This window comes from Calypte anna, chromosome 15, assembly GCF_003957555.1.
Source record: "Calypte anna isolate BGI_N300 chromosome 15, bCalAnn1_v1.p, whole genome shotgun sequence".
Classification (NCBI taxonomy): domain Eukaryota; kingdom Metazoa; phylum Chordata; class Aves; order Apodiformes; family Trochilidae; genus Calypte; species Calypte anna.
In genome coordinates this window covers 1,313,626-1,334,565 of record NC_044261.1, presented here as the reverse complement: position 1 = coordinate 1,334,565, position 20,940 = coordinate 1,313,626, and the positions used below count along the sequence as shown (strand labels likewise).

The window sequence follows — 20,940 nt, the reverse complement described above, 5'->3', positions numbered from 1 at the left end:
CTCAGCAGTCTCCTGGGTTTCATGTGTGTGAGGCAGAACTGCAGATGGATGCTGCAGCTCTCAGGACAACTTTATTTCTTCTCATCCTTCTCCTCTCCTCTCCCCAAAGTTCAGCGGTTAAAACCAAACAAAGACAAAAATGACAGCATTAGGAGGAGAGAAAACAGAGCAAAGCCCCCAAAAAGCAGAGAGGGGGGGTCAAGGAGCATGGAGGAGCCTGAGGGCTGGGGTGAGCTCTGGGGCAATGCAAGCTCTTTTCTCTCCGTGGGGTTTGGAGGGTTTCACAGAAATCTTTTTGTGGGAAAAGACCTTTAAAGTCATCGAGTCCAACCGTGCCCCCAGCACTGCCACTAACCCGTGGCCCTCATGGCTTTTAAACCTCTCCAGTGACGGTCACTTCACCACGCCCTGGGCAGCCTGTGCCAGGCCCTATCCGTGAGGAAATCTGTCCTAAAATCCTATCTCAACCTCCCCCGGCAATCTGTCCTAAGATCCCACCTCAACCTCCCCCGCTGCAACCGGACCTCGTGGGATTTACGCCTCCCACCTCCTCCCCACAGCTTCGAGCCATCTCCCCCCGCTGCCGCCATCCCCTCAGGGGCTGCCGGGGGACTGAGCGGCGCGGGGATCGGTGCCTGTTCCACCCGCTTTGCCCGGGCCTTGCCCGCTTCTCCGCCATTGCCCCCTCCTTAGCAACCGCCCGTTGCTAGGGCCGGTCCGTTCGCTCTCCGCTCCCCCGCGCCCCACTTCCGGCCTCCCGCCTCCTCGTCCGCCGCGCCGCATACCCGCGGGGCGCTGGTTCCGGCGGGGTGGCGACGATGCCGGGCGGTGCGGCCGAGACGGTGCGGAGGGTGCTGCGGGTCGGTTCGGCGGCCAGGTGAGGCGGGACAGAGCGGGACAAGGGCCGGGAGGGACACCGGGACCGGGTGAGCGGCGTGGCGAGGCCAGCGGCTCCGGACGGGCCTTGCCCCAGCACCGCTGGGAGCCCCGCGGCTCCTCAGGGACCGGGTTTATTTCGTTTATTTTTTTCGCTGTTTTTTCTCCTTCCCCCCCCTTTATCTTTCAGGTATAAAGTGATGAAGAACTGGGGTGTTATCGGGGGGGTGGCAGCGGCGGTGGCAGCGGGGATGTACGTGCTGTGGGGGCCGATGACCGAGAGGAAGCGGCGGAGGAGAGGTAGGGAGGGAGGGGAGGTCACATAAACCTCTGAGCACATAAACCTCCTTATTTATTTATTTTTTTCCCTCTTTTCTGCCTCTTTATTCTGCGTTTTTAGACTGCAGAGCGACCGTGTTCTGTCTGGGAGAAGCCCAAGTCTCCCGATCAGCAGGGTTGTACAGGAATACCCCATTAATCCCTGTTATTAACCCTGGGGTTTTCATACCCCATTAATCCCTGTTATTAATCCTGGGGTTTTCATAACCCTGAGCTGAGGAAAAGGGAAAAGGGTCCCTGGACACAGCTCTTGGGAGCAGCAGGAATCCCGAGGGCTCCTGCTGGATGTGCTGGAACCAAGAATTGTACAGTTTGTACAGCAGCTCAGGGATAATCCAGAACCTTAGTGCTCTGGATACAGATCAGTCCCTTCCAAGTAAGAAACTGGTGGGTTTTTTAAGTTAAATTGAAAGAGTTTTCACAGCCCTGCAAACCTCAGAGACCACCAGCTGTGTGACACTGGGTATTTGCTGTTGTACATCCTGGAATCCCAGAATCATGGAATCCCAGACTGGTTTGGGTGTGAAGGGACCTTAAAGCTCCTGCAGTGCCACCCCTGGGCAGTGTCACCTCCCATCCAACCTTCAGCACTGCCAGGGATGGGGCAGCCACAGCTTCTGGGGACAACCAGGGGCTCAGCACCCTCACAGGGAACAATTTCTCCTTTAAATCCACCCTGAATCCACCCCAGGCTCTTGTAGTTTCATGAGGTGAATAAACTGATATAATCTGATACCTTAACACGACACTTGCTGCTGAAAAGTTAAGGTTTTCCCAGGCTTTAGGGTGTGAACTCTTAATATTTCTGTTTGCAGGGCTTGTGCCTGGGCTTCTCAACCTGGGGAACACTTGTTTCATGAACTCTCTGCTGCAAGGTTTATCTTCCTGCCCCTCTTTCATCAAGTGGCTGGAGGAATTTACAGCCCAGTACAGGACAGAGCAGCCCCAGCCCTCTGAGCACCAGTACCTCTCAGTCACTTTGCTGCATCTCCTCAGAGGTACTTCAACATTTCCACCTTGTGATAAACTCAGCAGGAATTCTTTAACATCAATTTATCATTTACAGCCTCGTTTTCTAAAGGAAAGAAGCTTGGGTGATAGTCTGATTTCCCTCCACTAATTTTAACCTCGAGTTCCAACAACTCTCACTGAGGAGCAGAGACCCAAAGGGCTGTAAATTGGATTTGCCTCACCTGGCAATGGAGCAGCAGCCACCCCAGCCCTGAGTGCTCAGCTCTGCAGAGGTTTGCCAGGGGCAGCAGGGGTCTGAAAATGTGGCTGTGGGACCCATTGCCATGAGGTGTCAGGTGCACTGAGTATTGGGAGTTAAAACTGTGTGGAAAAGGACTCAGTAAAACTCAGTAATTGGGAAAATCTCATCACAGTGAAATGGGCACTCAGAATTCTGTCTGAAGGAGAGTGCATTATCAAGTAATACAAGCATTTTTTTCCCAAGCTTGCTGTTTGGGCTCTTAAATGAGAGATTTGGTATGAGGTTGGATGAAAATGCTGAAGCCTCTGTGCCCTCTTTGCTTGCCCATTTCACTTGCCCTGTGCTAAATCTCTGTGCCAGTTACATCCTATTTCAGCACTCCCAGTCCAACCTGTCTGGTTAGGTGACACCATGGGGCAGAGACTCTGTGGCATGTAAAGTACCAGTTTTTACCCAATTCACCAGTAAAACAACTGTCTTTCCAGACAGTGCTTGTTCTGTCAGTATCAACTCAGAAACCTTTCACTTTGCACTCAGTCAGCCTGAGTCAGAAGAGAATGGTAATTAATTAATCTCTGATTGCCATTGTCTTCCTGCCTTCAGAATAACTCTGCTGTAATCCATGGCATGATGTTTAAGTAACAAACAGCCTAAAATAAACATACCCAACTCCTGCTAACATCTCTAAATGCAATGTTTCCAGCTTTATCCTGTCAAGAGGCTGCAGAGGATGATGATGTCCTGGATGCAAGCTGCCTGCTAGAAGTCCTACGGATGTACAGGTGGCAGATCTCCTCATTTGAAGAGCAGGTGATTGTGGAATCTGCACCTCTCAGGGACACAAAACTGCAGCTGTGGTACTAAAAGCCCTGTACTAAAATCTTAAGCTTTGCCATAGTAAAAAAGTTTTGCTTAAAAAAGGGAAAAGCACCATGTGATTGATTGATTGATTGATTGGTTAATAATGTTTGGAGGTTTCTGGGGAATTTGTTATGGAAACCCTGGCTGCTTCCCCATACTTAAGTCCCTTCAGATTTGGTGCAGTGGAGCCAGCAGTAATCAAAGAAAGGGGCACAGCCCTTAGGGTGTTACAGCTGATGGGTCTGTGCTGATGTGCCACGCTGCTTGGAGGGATGGACTCCACCAGGATTCCCAGATTTAGTTACATGGAACATACAAGATGGCTAAATGGCTAAATTCTTGTAATTTCAGTATTCTCAGCCCTTATTTAAGTGCAGCTGGCTGACCTCACTCTTAAATATCATTTATACTTCAGAGCCAAAGCAAACAGCAGGGGTTTCAGCTGCACTTTCTTTTGAAGTCAAGGACAGCAGGCATTTGTGCATTCTTTTTTCTTTCTTTTTTGTTTTTTTTTTCTCCAAGTATTGCAGTCTCTTGAGTTTATATGGCCCAGAATATTTGAATAATGTGTGCTGTTAGGAAGTTCAGCTTTACAGAAAAAGCTTCTTGGCAAGACTGCAGTGGATGCACAAGTGATCACTGTCGAGACATAAGGTGGTGGGCTCTCAGCAGTCATTTTTTTTGGTGATAAATACATATATATAATATGTGATGGAGTCATAGTATATTCCTGGAATACATCTTGACATCTTTTGGTTTTGCTTCCCCTAAACCTGATGCCTCTGTTTAACAGGATGCCCATGAACTCTTCCATGTCCTTACCTCCTCCTTAGAAGACGAGCGGGATCGCCAGCCCCGGGTGACACATTTGTTTGATGTCCATTCCCTGGAGGTGACTCCTTTACCACTCTCATTTCATTACCAGAAGCCTCCTGCTCTGCCTAGGCTCCTAAGTGTGTCCAGTATCAAGTGGCTGTTTAGAAATGGAAGACATTTTAGTTGTTTTTACAAAGCTGTTCTTCAGTGTCTTGGTATTTCCCGACAAGTGAATCCATAGCCCAGGGAATCCAAAGAATCAAAACTCCTGTTCTGTAAGCAAAGGTGTTTGAATTCAGTGCTCCCACTTTCATGAGGGCTTCTGCATTCCTAAATCCATGGGAGATCAGGATTGAAATACCAGGACTGAATGCTTAGGTGGAACAGGAGTCCATCCAAGCAGTTATTCTTATCTGTAAGGATAGAAAGCTCCAAAATGGACATTTATGGAGTCATCCATTTGGAGGTGAAGTTTCTCTTATCCCCCAGTTTAGTGGCAAACTTGATGCACATGGAAAGTTCCTCTTTTTGTCTAAAATGTACACAAAACGTTTATAAAACCTGTTATGCTTTTGTTTTAATGCTCTGAGGCAGAGAATTATCAGATGAATTATTCACTTTATTAGCAGTGTTGTTTTTGTCAATGATCAATCTGCTGTGTATTAGGATTTTTTGCCTTCCTCAAATATAAAGAGACAGGAAACCCCCCACAATTGTTCTGTTGTCAGAAAAGCATGTTAAGGATGAAACAGCAACATATTTAATGCTTTCAGAGGTAGGGTTAATGAAATCTTTTATCTTCCTCTGTAGCAGCCAGAAATAAAGCAAAAGCAAATAATCTGCAGAACAAGAGGTATGACATTTTCAATTCTGAAATATTTGTAATGGAGTTGCTTTGTTTCTTATGGGGATAATATTAATTAATCTTTGTCAGTGTTTGATCAAAATATAGCTGTAAAAAACAAAACCCAAGCAACCAAAATAGCTGTCAGTGGGACAGAACATGTTTGAGAGCAGTTACTTTTGTTACCGTGGGCCACAGATGTGGAATTTTAGTGGTGAACACAGAGGTATTGAAAATAACAGGACAATTCCCTTGTGTTTCAGGGTCTCTTCCCCCTGTGTCAAGTCACTGGAAAGCTCAGCACCCCTTTCATGGCAGGCTGACCAGCAACATGGTTTGCAAACACTGTGAACACCAGGTATGACAGTGTGTGTCCTGCAGCATGTGTCTCACTGACCCACTCTGTGGGGCTAACAGCTTATCAGAGAGAACAGTGAACATCCAGCACCACACCTCTCACATACTGAGAATCCACTCACATGGGCAGTGGTGCAGGAGGAGCTGCTCACTGAAGCTGCACAATCAAAGCCAAATGAAGTGGCAGCCCAATTATCCAGAGGGAGGAGGTGGAGATAGCCTGGAGGAAGAAAAAAATACAGAAAGTAAATCTCATTTGTAGACCAAACCCTAAAGAGTCCATTTCATACCTTATCAAAACCTTGCCACCAAATCTGAAGTGAACAGAAGCAGTGAAGCAGCACTTGTTGTACCCTGGGAAAGCAGGTGGGTCTGACCTTCCCACCAGGTAACTGAGGACAGCAGAGGCCAAATGTTCATCTGGGGTTGGGTTTTTTTGCACTGTCTTAAGTTTTAGCTCACTAAGAATGTGGAATATTTTCTTGCAGAGTCCTGTGAGGTATGATACCTTTGACAGTCTCTCCCTGAGCATTCCAGCAGCTGTGTGGGTATGTATCCCTCCCTTCTTCCTGCTCCCACAGCTTTATTTCACTAGTGGATTCTAAGATTCTGCAGCCCAAGGTGCTGTAGCTGCAATTGATATAAATAATCTTGTTGTGCTAATACAGCACCTTGTCACTCAGGTATTGCTACAAACGAGCAGCTAGTGAAACAAACAGGACTTTGTTTGACACCACTAGGTTTTTCTGTGTCTCCTGGTGGAGTATTTAGTCCTTTGTGTGTAATTTGAACAGACCAGATCATATCCCAAGGGCTCTTTCTGGCAGTCTTGGAAGGTGACCTTTGGGTGCTCTGTCCCTGTGGTGACAGCACACGAGTTACCCAGCTCAAGCTTTTGGATCAACTGGAAGTTGTTTCCAGTTCTTTTTGGCTCTCTGAATGACAAAACACTGCAGCTTTTGGGGGACAAAATGGGCAGGGTATTTTTTTAACTATAATGGGTTGTTCCTTCATGTCTGCTGGCCAGTTGTCTTTCCAGACAAGTAGGAACTGCTTGGATTCACAGAAGCTCTGACTCATACCTATGGAATACACTCCTGGAAAGCTAGGAGTGGGATTTGGAGATTATCTTTTGCTCTTGATGTTTTATTTTATACCATCAATGAAGAGTATGCCCATCATAGAGTATGCCCATCATGCCTGGCAGTCCACAAGGAAGGAATGCCTAAATTCAATTAAATGCTGTATTTCCCTACAGAAAGGGTCAGAGTGCAAAAAGTGCTGGAACTTTAGAGGAAAACAGTAACAGGGCCAGGAATCTGTAGTTTAAAGCCCCACTAAAGGAGTTGCACAGGGAATCAGAGCTAGTGTTGCAGCCAGAGGCTGCAGTGTTCCCCATCTTTACTCCAGGCTGAGGAAAAATCCTCACAGTTACTTAAAGTTCTGTGCTCAAAGCCATCTAGCCAGTTTCCTCAAGAAATAAGTTTGCAATTCTCTAGTTTCTGTGGAAGAAATAATGAAAGAATCCTTTCACAAAGTTAAGTGGTGTGGACCTTAAAATTGCTGCAAATAATAATTATTTTTTTGTTGTTCTAAGGGTCGTCCTATGACACTGGATCACTGCCTCCATCATTTCATCTCCTCTGAATCTGTGAAGGATGTGGTGTGTGACAACTGCACTAAAGTATGTCATTTTTATTTATAGAGCCTTCCAGCTCAGTTTTAAACCTGCTGACAGGTTATGGCTACACTTTTCCACTCCTTTCTATGTGACTTCAGGAAAGCCTCTGGCCCACTTGGGATTTCTTGTATTTAAAATGGAGCTCTTATCTCACTGAATATTTTTAAGCTTTATTTCTTACTAAGATTACAAAATTGACAAATATTTTATTCTCTAATAACCAGGTATTAAGATACTTGGGATAATTCTTTTGCTCTGGGATTGGACAATTGCCTGTAATTAGTTGGTAGCACAGAGCCAAAGTGGCTTGTCTGAAACCCAAGAGAGGTGGCAGAGAGCCACACATCAACCTGGGCCTGAAAATGCTTGATTTTGCTCATTTCTGCTTGATTTTGATTTATGATTCTGATCCATCAGCACAGGCCAAATTCAAGTTCCTAGAAAACTGTAAATGTAATTAATGCACTGCAAATAGTTCTTGTCTGCAGTGTGCAGAGCTGCTCTGTTGGGTGCAGTCTGACCCAGCAGCTCATCAAATGGCTCTTAATTGTTTCCTTTTGATTTCAGATCCAGGCAGAAGGGACTCTGAATGGACAGAGCATAGAAAACCAGAGAACAACATTTGTTAAGCAATTAAAGTTGGGAAAGGTGAGAGAAGCTAACACTCCAAAGCTGGTTTTTTTTAAATTGTGACATATTTGTAGGTATTAAGGCCTCAATTCAGCAAAACCTCAGATTCTCTAGCTTTAAGAACATGAGTATTCTACTGTTAGTCAGCAAAACACTTCAGTGTGAGCTTGGCTCAGTGGCAGTTCATGTGTCTTGCATTAATTCTTCTTAACTTCCTTGGTAAGTTAAGTGATTTTTGTGTACAGTGTTTGTAGGACCTTTAGCAGTTGCATGTTTCAAAGAAATTCAGATGTTGTAAACACATCTGGTTTAAACAAGTTGAATATGCTGCTAAACATCATATAATTATATATCTGATGCAATGCATCATATAATAGTATGTAACAACCAGATAATGCAGAGGACAACAGGGTCCTCTGGTCTGTAATTAAGAGCCTCAGGTGCTGTTAATAATCACGTGTACTTATTGACAGAAGTTAATCCTGGCATGACTCTGGATGTCAGATATTTATAACTCCTTCATCTTTTTTTCCCCCATAGTACTCTCACTGTGCAAAGCCATTCCTTAACAAGTATTAGCCAGTATCTTGCCATAACTCACTGCAACAAGTTCCAATCCTCATTTCTACCTCACAGATCAACAAGCTCCCTGGCACTGACTGGTGGGCTTTTTAGGAACATGGATGTATTTTTATAGATTTTTTTCTTTCTTCCATTTGGGAGAAAATAATGCCCATTATCAATCCTTCTGCACGAGCAGAAATGGCAAGAGAATTGAGAGGTATCTTGGGGATGCTATTGCCAGTGAGCTTGGAGGCAGTTCAGTGATGGATTTCCCTAGACTTACCAGTTTGGTCAGTGTGCTTTTCACTTGGACAGCTGCTTCTCTTCCTGTAAAATGTTTTTTGGCTCTTTTTTCCTATGGAATATTGCTGAAGCTCCCTCAGTGTTTGTGCATCCATCTGCAAAGGCTGAGCTGGTCAAACCAAGGCACTCCCCTGAAACGACAAGAACACGTCCAGTTCAATGAGTTCCTCATCATGGACATCTACAAATATCACATCCCTGTCCATAAATCAAGCCAGAAGGAGCTGAATCAGAAAACCTCTGAAGAGGCAACACCTGGAACAAAGGATGGGAGAGCAGTAAAACCTTCAGGTATTTATTTTGAGAAGCAATCTGTTGTGTATTTCTGTGTTTCAGTGATAAAAGCTGCAGAACAGACAGAAGAGCAGGATCTTTATTTGGGTCTCTCAGCAAGCAGCAGGAGATCCTGCTCCAAGTTTACAGTTCAGTTTTGAGAATTGGAGTTGATCCTACTAAAAAAACTTACAAACAAGCAAAGAAAAATCCCAGATAGCACATAAGTCTCATGTTTCTTGTCCAGAGGATGAAAGAATGTTGAATTTGAGGGATTATCTTGTTAGTGATCTCTCCTGAGGCTTCAGGACAAGCAGAGAAAGAATGCTGGGGATGGTGATGTCTTCAGAAACAACCCAAGTCTCACTGTAGTCCTGTCACTTGGGCAGCTCAGTGCTGAGTTGGGATTTTGTGGTCATTTTCATATTTCTGTCATGTAGAAACAATGACTGCTGTGTTTGGGGGTGAGATGATGCTCCTCTGCATCTCTTAAGGGACTGTGAGGTGTAATGAGTTAAAATAAGTAAAATCCTTTCATATTCTGTGATGAAAGGCAGGGCAGGGATAGAAGGAGTGTTATTAACAATACTACCAGTAGCTTTTCAGTTAACTTACTGAATATCTGCTTTCTCTTGCAGATGCAGAGCAGCTGTCTGGTCCCAAACCACTCTTTAGGAATGGTGCCTGCTCCTCTTCATTTTTAATGCCCTCAGGAACTTTCCCACTTGCTCCATTCCCTGAGTGCAGGTAAGTTGGGGATTTGTGCCCTATCTTGTACTTTGTCTCTTTAAATTTAGTCTTCTTTTATCCTGTCTTTATGATCAGGCTGCATAGTCTTAACATCTAGGTCCTCTGCAGAATTGTTTTGCTGTGCTCTTGGATGACTTCAGTGTTGTGTTTGGCTCCATTTCTCTTCTAGAAAAGAGAGTAGATTACAAGCAGAACTCAAAATCTCCTTTCTTTGTTCTGTGGGGCAGTAAATCATCCTGAGTAGTCATGATCTTATTCTTGATGCTTTCTTCTGCTCCTTTTCATTTCCTTATCCTGATTTTAAAAGCTTTGCAAGAAATGCATACATCTCATAGATTTTTTTCCATTTTCTTTAACAAACTCAAGTTGCTGCTGCCATGACTCTGCTCAGTAAATCAGCCTTGCTGCTTTTCTCCTGATAATCTGTTTTCTTGCCCTGTGAGAACATTCCCTTGTTTTCAGGCCAGTGACCAATTCTGTTATTTCTACACCACTTCTTCTATCTCCAGTTGCATGTTTTCCCCAGGGGCAAGACAATTCCCACACTCACTGTGTGAAATGAGAAGCCTGGAAACATTTTGTGCTAAATGCTTGTTAGGAAAACAGTCCTGGAAAGTGTATCCAGGGTTATCTCTGGGTTACCTCTGCATTCTTGCCTCTTTTTTAGGTAAAAGCACATTCTTCTAGGCTAGCTTTGCTGTGCTTTAAGAACTGCATCGTGGCACATCAGTGGGGTTGATGGGAAATGCTGCTGCAGGATTCAGCCAGGTTCTGCTGCACAGCCCCCCTGCAGGATAAACTTTTGAAATAAACAGTTTGATTTTCTTGATAGTAGAACAAGCTAGCACTGCAGTGAAGCCTTGGCATCCAGAAACATACTGGGCCCCTCAGTTTAGGAAGGAGATTGAGGTCCTGGAGCGGGTCCAAAGGAGACAACTGGGCTGGTGAAGGGATCACTCACAGGAGAGGCTGAGGGAGCTGGGGGTGTTGAGGCTGGAGAAGAGGAGGCTCAGGGGAGACCTCATCACTCTCTGCAACTCCCTGAAAGGAGGTTGGAGCCAGGGGGGGGGTTGGGCTCTTTTCCCAGGCAACTCTCAGCAAGACAAGAGGGCAGGGTCTCAAGTTGTGCCAGGGGAGGTTTAGGTTGGAGATGAGAAAGAATTTCTTTCTGGAGAGGGTGATCAGGCATTGGAATGGGCTGCCCAGGGAAGTAGTGGATTCTCCGTGTCTGGAGATCTTTCCAAAGAGCCTGGATGTGGCACTGAGTGCCATGGGCTGGGAACCACGGGGGGAGTGGATCAAGGGTTGGACTTGATGATCTCTGAGGTCCCTTCCAACCCAGCCCATTCTATGATAGCTGCAAGGCAGGGTGTCTCCTGCTCTAAAAGGGAAATTTCAGCTCAAAGAGCAGGCAGGGGGTGCTGTATGTGTGTGCTGACCCCCTTGTCCCTCTCCTCCAGCTCCCCCGTGTACCTTTACCGCCTGATGGCAGTGGTGGTCCATCACGGTGACATGCACTCGGGTCACTTCGTCACTTACCGCCGGTCCCCTGCCTCTCCCAAGAGCCCCCTCCCGGTGAGCAGCCAGTGGCTCTGGGTTTCGGATGACACAGTCCGCAGAGCCAGCCTGCAGGAAGTCCTCTCCTCCAGCGCTTATCTGCTGTTTTACGAACGCGTCCAGTCCCGGGTGCAGCACCAGAGCTCGGGGGGGAGGGCTGAGGAGTGATGAAGAGAGGAGCAGGACTTTGCAGGGAATCCCTGCTATGAGATGGACTCTCACCTCCTCTCTGTTATGCAAAATAACCCACCGCAGGCCCTTTAATTTCCTCCCTCCCTCCCTGGCAATGGCTGGCTCCTGCTGGGAGCTGGGTTTTCCTACCAAAATTACATGACCCAAAGTTGGTCTGCTAAGGCTGTGCAGCCCCAAGTCTTGTCTGTGTTAGAGAAGCATTTCTCCTCTTGGGCAGCACTTCTGACAAGGTGACAGCTCTGAAACAGCCGTTCCAGACAGGGCCTCTTCCCCAGGCTGCACTCCATCTGCTGGCACAGAGGTGCATCTCCAAAGGGAGATGCTGAATCCCACACCTTTCACTGAAGAGGGGAGCCCCAGGAAGGGCTGGTGGGAAGCTGCTGTTATCAAAGGCAAGGATTGAAGAAACAAAGTGCCTTGAGCTTATCTGAAGAGCAACACGACCATTATCTGAGTCTGCTGCATGTCAGCTGTGTTCTCAGCAATGCCTCCAGATGATGGGATGAGCTGCTCATGGAATCAGCTTCCTCCTGCCAGCCCAGCTCATCAGCACAGCCAGGCAGCTCTGCAGAACATGCATCATCCAAAAAACTACTCCCCTCTTCACCTCATCCTCCTAATATTTCAGCTCTTTACTTCTGATTCAAAGTGCAGTCTCCTTTTTTTTTCTGGGAGAAGGGATAAATTCTTTTACCTATGAAGAGCTGAGACCCTGATTTATTGCTCTGGAATGAAAAGACAGGAGCATTTGCTAGCAATTGTAATTTCCTTTGTCACTACTGACTGTTTCATGTGGTTGCTTGTAGTATTGACTACAGCTTTTAATGCTGTGATTTCAAGGCTACTGTTGTTGGGGTTCTGGAGCTGCCCCTCCAGTTTTTAATGCTGAAAACTGCCATTTCTCACTCAGATCCTTGCCATCTGCCTTGCAGTCAGGCTTTTGAGCTGGGACAGGTTGTGATTGTGAGTCCAGCAACACAAACATCTTTGTTAAGATAGAGCAGACAGGGCTGAGAGTCTGTCACTCTGTCACTGCACTATGGACACAGAAGTCAGGTGCACTTTGAGGCACTGGATTGTTTGATGTGTTAAAAAAAAAATAATCCCAAACAAAGGGAGGAAGAAGCAGCAAAAATTATCCCTTTTGACTGCTTTTAAGTTACCAAGAATTCATTATCTAGGCTGGTTTTAGCTTTTTTCTACCCTTGTAAGCTTGAAGGAAAATAAAGGCTAATTCATCAGCCAAGCTCTTGCAGAGTAGAACAGCAACTAAGCTTGCAAATGTTAACAACTGTCTTAATAATATTTTTTTAGGGCAACTTTGTACCTCATATATTCATATTGCTGCACAGACCTCATAGACATTCAGAGCTTCTTAATGGGAAGCTCAAAACCAGCCAAAACAGGAGTGGTAATGGATGTATGTGAAAAACTCATCATTCCAGGGCATGGATCACAATTCCTGCTCCAATTAATGCTCATAATACATCAAATAGTTTTTATAAGCCCAGCAACACACTAGTTCCTGAGAAACCTCCCTATTTGTGCTAGGTCTAGCATGGTTTTAACCTTTCTGTTTTATGGAGAAACAAGAAAAAAAAAAGAAACCTAGGATGATGCAAAAAGCCAAAAATGCCCTGGCCATTGAACTGGCAGATTTGCAGCAGCTAAGAGGAGAAAACCCTCCCTTCTGGGCAGCAGGAGCTCTGTAAAGCAGTGCTGGGCATCACCTAAGGAAAAGTACTGTGTAAAACATCTCACTCCAGCAGGTCTGCCATTTGTACATCAAAACTTCAAATCATTTTCACTGCCAGCAGTGTGTATTCTGCAATATTTATTCTCAGTGGGGTCTGTTTAGAGGTTTTACCTCTGAATTTTTGGGAAGTTCATCTGAACAGGTCACTTTGTTTAGAAAGCAGTGATGCTGGAGGTGGGTCAGAACATATGCACACGACAGACAAAGTCTTTAACTTATCAGCTTCTAACAGAGACATAAAGCTACCTACCCCAAGGTTCAACTGGTTTTCTTTTCCTTTGGCACAGAGCTGCTTCCCAGCAGGGGTGAGTCTGATCAGAATGAAAGCAGAGGTGCTGTATGACACTCACAGTCTGCTCAGTTTCTGCAGGTTTACTCTGAAAGCTTCCTCGAGGGCTACAAAGGTTGAGCAGTCAGTGTTTGTTCTAGCTTTCCCTGTGAGGAAGGAGTAGACAGTCCTGGCTTAGCTATTGGTGTGAGGAAGGAAGTATCAGCACCTCAGTCCTGGTCCTGAGCTGTGCTAGGTACTCCCAGCTTCCTGTGAGCAAGACCCTTTGCCCCCCAGCCCTCACCTGTTGCAGTCACTGGGCTCTGTGCAGGCACGAGGCTCATCAGATGCTCTGACTTGGTACTCACAAGCTTCCATGGTGCAGAAAATGTTAATAAAATGTAAAAGGCTAAAAACCATCAGATAACCTCCAAGATGACACCTCTGTGTTTGGATTATTCTTGTCTTATTTTGTGTGTTATTTAAAACGTATGATAATGTAGTCAAACCACTGCACTGCTGTTTGAAGTTGTGTTTTCACTTCAGGTATTTTTGTAACTGTACAGTAGCAATAAAGGAACAAACTTATTTAACAAAGGAGCTGTTCATGTGTGGTGATGTCTTCCTCCTGAGCAGTACAAGGGTTTTACTCATGATTAGTACCAATCAGTGGCACCACAGCAACGTTTCATGGAGACTCCGGGCATTTAAAGTCAGTGGCTGCAGTCTTTGTTATCAGGTTACCAAGCACACTGCCTCCTCTCCTGGTTTAAGTTGCACATCTGGTACCTTGGATCACCAGGGACAGCAAGTTAAAAAATGCAGAGTTATGTTGGGGAGGAAAACTGCTGTTTTCAGAGCCAAAAGCCCAGGTGCTTGCTTGCTGAACCCTTCACTTCTTGGCTGTGGCCATGACTTTTCGGAAGGTGAGGTTGATCCTTGGGGCAAGCACTCTCCTGCGGGTGGGCAGGCTGTGGTACCAGTACACATTGGTGGGGTACTTCATCAGCAGCAGGCTCCCGTGGGCCAGCTGCAGTTTGATGGGCTTCATGTGGCACGTGGCATTTTTCCCTCTGGAATCACAGTGCCTGAAAACAAAGTCCCTGGAAGCTCCAAAGGACACGGAGGCAATGGGGCTGCGTGGCACCAGCTCCCTCTCATCATCCCGGTGTTCACCAATGTGGTCCTCACCATCTTTGTATCTGTAGTGAGCAGAGATTTTAGCTCAGTTTGTCCACCCATGCAGTCAAACTCCCCCCTGATGTGCCCACAGTGTTGCACGGGTGGTGCAACTGAATTTTAAGACATACCTGTTAATAAGAACAAAATTAAAAGTGTGTCCTGTCTCCAAAGCAACACGGTCTCTGATGCGGGTGAGGACTGGGATCCATGGTTTAGGAGAGAAGGTAACACCTGAGTAAGTGTAGGTTAACTCAGGGTCTCCATAGGTTACCTGCTTCCTTGGAATGTCATGCCACTTCCCAAACACATGCAATTTTGTCATCTCACCTGTTACAAGAAGAAATGAGGAGATCAAATCCAACTCTATATTACCCCTGCACCTCACAGGTTCACCATTCTCCTTTATCTGGAGCTTCTGTGAACCCCCAGTGGGACAACAGGAATGATGTTTATGACACCCCAAGAGCTGTCACCCTCCTCCTGTGTTTCTGTCCCCACAAAGTACTTGATGCTCAAGGTTGCCACTGATCCACTTATCCCCCTTGAATGTGGGAGTGGGATGAACACCAAGATGTCACTGACCCAACATGACCCGGAAGGTCACATCTACAACAAATCTCCTCTCCCCAGCCCAGGACCAGCCCAGGTCCAGCCCAGCTCTCCTCCTGAAACCTGAATTAAATCCCTTGGCACACGCAGGATCAGCCCTATGCCTGCATCTCGTTCTGCAGGGCAAACCCCAGCCTCTGCCCGCCTGCCAGCTCCACCCGGGCCACCCGAACCCTCCCGGGACCCGGCCCGGTCCGGCAGAACCTTCAGGGGGCAGGGGAACGGGATGTGCGTGGCAACCGGGCCGTTACCTTCGAAATATTCCACCTGCTCCTCCAGCTGCCGGAAAATCTCGTCAGCCTCAGCCTTGCCGAAGAGCATTCGGTAGTCACAGTCCAGACCCGGGGCCCGGATCTCCTGCCAGGGGGGCTTCCCAGACACGGGCTCCGCCGCCCGCGGCCTCTTGCCCCCGCCGCCTCCCGCATCCCCGGCGGGGCGTTTAACCACGTACCGCTCCATCAGAGCCGCGGCGGGATTCGGAGGGAACCGCAGGGACCCCCTGAGGGAGCAGAGCGGGAGGTTCCGACCCAACACCCTGCGGGGAAGGAGGCGACTGCGCCTGCGCATAGGAGGGTCCCGCAACCCCGCCCCGCTCGCTCTTGGCGCCAAATCCTGCAGCCCCGCCCCGCTCGCTCTTGGCGCCAAATCCCCGCAGCGCAGCCCCCGCCCCCGCTCTGCCGCTCCAGCCCCGCAGCGCTCCGCAGCCATGATCGGGCAGAAGACGCTGCACTCCTTCTTCAGCCCCGTGCCCGCCAAGAAGCGCGGCCGCTCCCCGGAGTGCGGAGGCGATGCTGAGGTAACGAAAGGGGGAGAGGGGACCGGGGGGCTGGCGGCGGCGCTGAAGGGGGTCGAGGTGCCGGGGGCTGAGGTGCCGGGGGGTCTGTGACCCAGGGTCTGTAGCTGGGGGTCTGTTGTTGGGGGGGGCAGAGACCCCTCCACGCGGCCGTTTCCAATATCCCGCGCTCCTGTCCGCCTTTAATTATTTATTAATCGCGGTGTTGCTCCGCCGCCGCCCAATGGGCGCTGAGAGCCGGCGGCGCGTCACGGTTGCTAGGCAGAGCAGTTCTCCGCCAGCCACGGCAAGCCAATAGGAAAGAGCGTACGCTTTTTCGTCAGCCAATGGGAAGCGCGGGTTTCCTTTCTGCTTGTGGGCGTGTCCCGCCCGTCCTGGCAGCCAATGGGAGCGGAGCTTCCTCTGTGTTTGCCGCGAAATCGCCGCGTGCGCAGGGCGGGGCCGCGTCATGGCCGCCGTTCGTGTCCCGGGGCTGTCCCTGTGCCGCCATCCCTGCCCGCTCCGCATCCCCTCCTTTGTTCGCCATTTCCAGCTCAGCGCCGCCAAGAAGGCGAAAGCGGCGGGGGATGGGGCGGGGGCGGCCTCGCCGCTCAGCTCCGAGCAGCTGGAGCGGATCCGCAAGAACAAGGAGGCGGCGTTGCAGCGGTTGGCAGAGCGGAACGTGCCCCCCGGGTTCGGGGAGAGCTGGCGGCGGCAGCTGGCGGGAGAGTTCTCCAAACCCTATTTCGTGAAGGTGAGCGGGGTAGGGGCTGCCTTAACCCCTCTCCCCGGTCCCCGAGCTGACCCCCGGTCTGATCTCCGCCCCCTGTCCCGCTCTCTCCTCAGCTGATGGAGTTTGTGGCGGAGGAGAGGAAGCGCTACACGGTTTATCCCCCCCCCGAGCAAGTCTTCACCTGGACGCAGATGTGTGACATCAGGGATGTGAGTGGAGCTCCTTTCAAGGAAAAAAAAAAAACCAAAAACTAAGCATAGTTTTATAGCTGTATTCATTCACTTTGTATATATGTAAATGTGATGTATCTAGGCATCAGAAAATACTGTTTGCAGCAGGGCTTTAGGCTGCAAAAAGATCGTGCTGGTCTTGTCATAACAGACTGGGGACTTGGCTGTTTTACTTTATTATTATTCCTTTACTACTTTGTATTATCTTGTACCCCACTGACTTCATAACAGGGGGCTGGGGACATTGCTGCAGCTGCTGGGACCCTGAAAGGGATGAGAGCCCAGGGCTGGGTGCACAACCCCCTCTGTTCATGTTTGTTTGGTCCCACGTGGTGGGGATGCTGTTGTTTTTTCTGGTGTAATTTGTAAATCCTCCCTTCCCTTTCATCCCTGCTCCTGAAGCCTGAGTTTATTCATTTATTGTACTCACTGGCTGCAGAATTTCTTTCTAGTTGGACTTTTGGCTTTTGTTTTCAGTGTTACTGACTTTATTGCAGTGCTTGATTTTTGGATCTTGTATCTCTTGGTTATTTAATTAGTCTCTGACAATCTGTAATAAAAAAAGATATCATCTGAGGTAGTCCCATTGCCACTAAGATCTGCCACAAATAGCACAGAATTTTGCCCTAAAACAAGAGTGGGAGGAAATTTGCTTAGTACCCTCAGGAGCTGTTTTATTGTGGCTCTTTTAGAATCTTTTGCACTCTATAATCTTAGCAGCAAAGCTGTGGTGATGTTAATCCTTATCGTTAGGGGGAGATGGTGTTCTTCCACTTGTTTAGCAGGAAATGTCAGTAATGTCCCTTCAGTTCCTGTTTGGTTTTTGGGTTTGTTTTCTGTCTGTGTATTTGCTTATTTATAAGCTGCTTTATTTTTTACCTCTTCTGGTAATAATACTCATTATAATTCAGAGCTAACAAAGGTTTAATTCCAGGTGAAGGTTGTCATTTTGGGACAAGATCCATATCATGGACCTAATCAAGCTCACGGGCTCTGTTTCAGTGTCCAGAAGCCTGTCCCACCTCCCCCCAGGTAAGACAGAGCTCAGTCTGCAAAATCCCTTTTGGTTACAACCTGTTGTTGTTCTGCTACTCCCAGCTGGGAGCCAGGTCAGTGTGTTGGAACTGCTGACACTTGAGATGTGATTGCTTAGAAAAAAACATTGCTGCAAAGTGTGGATAGTTCTGTGCACTTTGGTGGCATTTTGGAGAGCATGTGGGTGATAAACTTACATTTTTTCAGTGATGCTGGGATCTTATTAGATTTCCAGCCAGACACACCAGGGGACTTCCTTGCTGCCCTGTTTTTACAACTGTCTTTATTATCATGATTTATAAGGTGAAAATTAAGACCATTTTGCCTAATGTAAGAGTGGTGAGTGGTGCTGTTTGCTCTTATCTAACATGTGCATATTAAAAAAAAAAAAACCATTATTTTTTTTTATTTGCAGTTTAGAAAATATTTACAAAGAACTATCTACAGATATTGAGGACTTCACTCATCCTGGTCATGGTGATCTGACTGGCTGGGCCAAGCAAGGTGAGCTGACAGACACTCTAGTAATGTGTCCACTGTAGCTCATTAAAAAAAAGCAACCCAAAAAACTGTGTAGAAAATAAACCCCTGGTTAGAAACAGCTCATATAAAAGACAAAATCAATAGTGAGTGCCTGTCAGGTACTTTAGAGCAAAAACTGGATTTCTCAGCTCTCGGGGGAAGCAGGAAAAAGCAGCTCAGCCTTGGTTTTTGTTTCCTCCTCTCCCTGCTAGGTGTGCTGCTGCTCAACGCTGTCCTGACGGTGCGAGCCCACCAGGCCACCTCCCACAAGGAGAGGGGCTGGGAGGAGTTCACAGATGTGGTGGTGTCCTGGCTGAACAAGAACTTGCATGGGGTTGTCTTCATGCTGTGGGGAGCCTATGCCCAGAAGAAAGGCAGCTCCATTGACAGGGTACAGGTTTCCTCAGCTCTTCCCCTTCACTGTTTTTTCAGTGGGGTGGATTCTAGAGGGCATTTCCCTTGCAGGCTTGGGCTTTTCTGCTTCAACTCTGCTGTCAAAACTCAGTCAGCCTTCTGCTCCACCTTGGCCTTTGCCAGAATTAAGCAACCAAAGTGGAGCAAATGTGACCTTCTGTTGTTGGACAAGCCTCCAGCTGAGAGCAGATCTGTCCTTTTCTAGGAAAAGGCTCATGAATAAGTATAAAACTTGCTGTTAGGATTACAGCAATTGAACCATTACCTGGGTATTGCTGCTGCTGTGCATAGTTCAACCCTTTCAGTGGGACAGAAGTCTGGGTGCTCCTGGCTGGGTCCCCTTTTGGGGTGCTCCTGGCTGGGTCCCTTTTGGGGTGCTCCTGGCTGGGTCCCTTTTGGGGTGCTCCTGGCTGGGTCCCTTTTGGGTGCTCCTGGCTGGTCCCTTTGGGTTGTCAGGCTGGTGGTTGGGGAGGTGCAGAGATGGAAGCCCCTCTGCCTTGTAGGGACAGGAGCAGGGAGCTGAGAGATGGGAATCTTAACAAGTTTCCTCTTGCTTGGCAGAAACGTCACCACGTCCTGCAGACTGTCCATCCCTCCCCTCTCTCTGTCAACAGAGGGTTTTTTGGCTGTCGACATTTCTCAAAGACCAATGAATTGCTCAAGAAATCTGGCAAGAAACCCATTGACTGGCGAGCCCTCTGAGCTGGCCAGAGGCTGGTTGGAAACAGCCCCTGCTGCAGGGGTGGTTTTGTTCCTGAAGGACTTTTGCTGACCTGGGAACTACTCTTCAGGTGGTTGCTCAAGGAATAACCAACCAGGCTTTTACAGAGAGGTTATTTTTTTTCAACTCTTTTTGTAACAAGCAGATTGGAGTGTTACATGGACAACTGGTGTTTGAACAGGTCTCAGTCTAGCTTGAAGTAAAGAAAAAAAAAAGTTCTATATTAATTTGTTTGTTTGTTGCAATAGGAATATATTTTCAGGCTCTTGTAAAGGGATGTTAATTCCTACAGGTGAAGCTGCTCAGCTTTTGAGACAAACCTGCACCTCCTTTGCCTCCTGATGGAGAAACTCAGATTTCATATTTGGGCCATGGGAGAAAAGACAGATGCTGTTGGTTTTAACTTTTTGCTGTAAATTGAGATTTGTCAGAAATACAGCCCTTGGCACTGTAAGTACTGGACACTACTGGAAGTGTACTTGGTGTATCTGTGTCCCAAACTTCAGGGCTAATCCCTCCCAGCAGCTGAGGGACAGACTGTGAGCTGGGGGTTTGGTGGTGTTTAGAGAGGAAAACTTAAATTTTTAGCTTCTTACTGGGTGTGTGAATCACTTGGATGCCAGGTGAGCTGCAATGATGATGAACTCTGTGGTACACACTGACAGCAGCACCAAAGGCTTGTTCTTTAAAATCTGACAATTAATGGGCTGATAGTTACTGATCATTAAAGATCTTTTAAGATCTTAAAACAGACTTTGGGGGTTTGCCTTCATGGGTGCAAATAGAGGTTTCTACTACTGTTAAAAATAAGTGTTGGGACTTCAAGATGGAGACAAGGTTGGGTTTTCAGCCTGTCTTTGACTTTGTAATTAATGGAGTGAAGTGCCTTCTTTGTTAAGAAATTACATCTGGTTTTGAGGATTATTTCCATAAACCTTTCTTTATTTGCTCTGATAGGTAACACTAGTACAGGTGAAGTTACACTTTTTGTTGCCCTGTTGACTGTTTTTTTCTCCCCCCCCCCTCAGTTTATTTGTTTGTTTTGTGGTTGTTTGGTTTTTGTACAACTTGCTTCCATGTTTCTTTTTTCCCCCCTCAGTTTGTTATTTTTTTCCCTCCAACTTGTTCGTATGTTTTTTCTTTTTTTTTCCCCTTGTTTGTTTTTAATAAACCCAGTTTGTTTACGCTGTGGTGTGACCTTCCCCTGGTCGGAGCAGCCTGGAGGAGGCTGTGGGTGGGCAGGGTGCCAGTGATGGGGCCCTGGCTCTGCCGGGGGTGGTGGTGTGGAGGGGAGGGGGTGTCCCCTGCACCCCCCGGGGGTTTCCCTCTGCACCCTTCAGAAGGCAGAGCCACAGGTCCTGGATCTTCCCCTCCATGTCCCCATCACCGGGCGTATGGCCAGGACACTTTGTCCCCCAAGGATCGGGTGTCCCCCGCTGCCC

At 47.5% G+C, this 20,940-nt stretch overlaps 3 protein-coding genes across 8 annotated transcripts; 2 read left to right on the top strand and 1 right to left on the bottom strand.

The window, feature by feature from the left end:
- The first annotated feature begins 803 nt into the window (after positions 1–803).
- USP30 (ubiquitin specific peptidase 30) lies at positions 804–13,560 on the top strand. Of its 2 annotated transcripts, none has more exons than XM_030460891.1 (13): positions 804–877; positions 1,067–1,176; positions 2,031–2,213; positions 3,132–3,238; positions 4,083–4,181; positions 4,919–4,958; positions 5,213–5,307; positions 5,795–5,854; positions 6,904–6,990; positions 7,555–7,635; positions 8,556–8,775; positions 9,396–9,504; positions 10,968–13,560. In XM_030460891.1, exons 1-13 carry the CDS (start codon positions 819–821, stop codon positions 11,230–11,232), a joined length of 1,515 nt encoding a protein of 504 aa, XP_030316751.1. In that variant the 5' UTR covers positions 804–818; the 3' UTR covers positions 11,233–13,560. The 2 variants fall into 2 exon arrangements, with proteins under 2 accessions (XP_030316751.1, XP_030316749.1); XM_030460889.1 differs by having other exon boundaries at positions 4,916–4,958.
- A 154-nt stretch (positions 13,561–13,714) lies between these two features.
- Positions 13,715–15,530, bottom strand: ALKBH2 (alkB homolog 2, alpha-ketoglutarate dependent dioxygenase). Of its 4 annotated transcripts, none has more exons than XM_008494551.2 (3): positions 15,323–15,530; positions 14,591–14,789; positions 13,715–14,482 (listed from the first exon to the last, which is right to left on the bottom strand). In XM_008494551.2, exons 1-3 carry the CDS (start codon positions 15,528–15,530, stop codon positions 14,173–14,175), a joined length of 717 nt encoding a protein of 238 aa, XP_008492773.2. In that variant the 3' UTR covers positions 13,715–14,172. The 4 variants fall into 4 exon arrangements, with proteins under 4 accessions (XP_008492773.2, XP_030316770.1, XP_030316771.1 ...); XM_030460911.1 differs by having other exon boundaries at positions 14,367–14,482; positions 14,734–14,789; XM_030460912.1 differs by lacking the exon at positions 13,715–14,482 and having other exon boundaries at positions 14,609–14,673; positions 14,763–14,789.
- A 206-nt stretch (positions 15,531–15,736) lies between these two features.
- Positions 15,737–19,725, top strand: UNG (uracil DNA glycosylase). 2 transcript variants are annotated; one of them, XM_030460903.1, is made up of 7 exons: positions 15,737–15,867; positions 16,397–16,597; positions 16,690–16,785; positions 17,741–17,838; positions 18,257–18,345; positions 18,576–18,754; positions 19,339–19,725. In XM_030460903.1, exons 1-7 carry the CDS (start codon positions 15,778–15,780, stop codon positions 19,477–19,479), a joined length of 894 nt encoding a protein of 297 aa, XP_030316763.1. In that variant the 5' UTR covers positions 15,737–15,777; the 3' UTR covers positions 19,480–19,725. The 2 variants fall into 2 exon arrangements, with proteins under 2 accessions (XP_030316763.1, XP_030316764.1); XM_030460904.1 differs by lacking the exon at positions 15,737–15,867 and adding an exon at positions 16,292–16,395 and having other exon boundaries at positions 16,453–16,597.
- Positions 19,726–20,940: the final 1,215 nt, after the last annotated feature.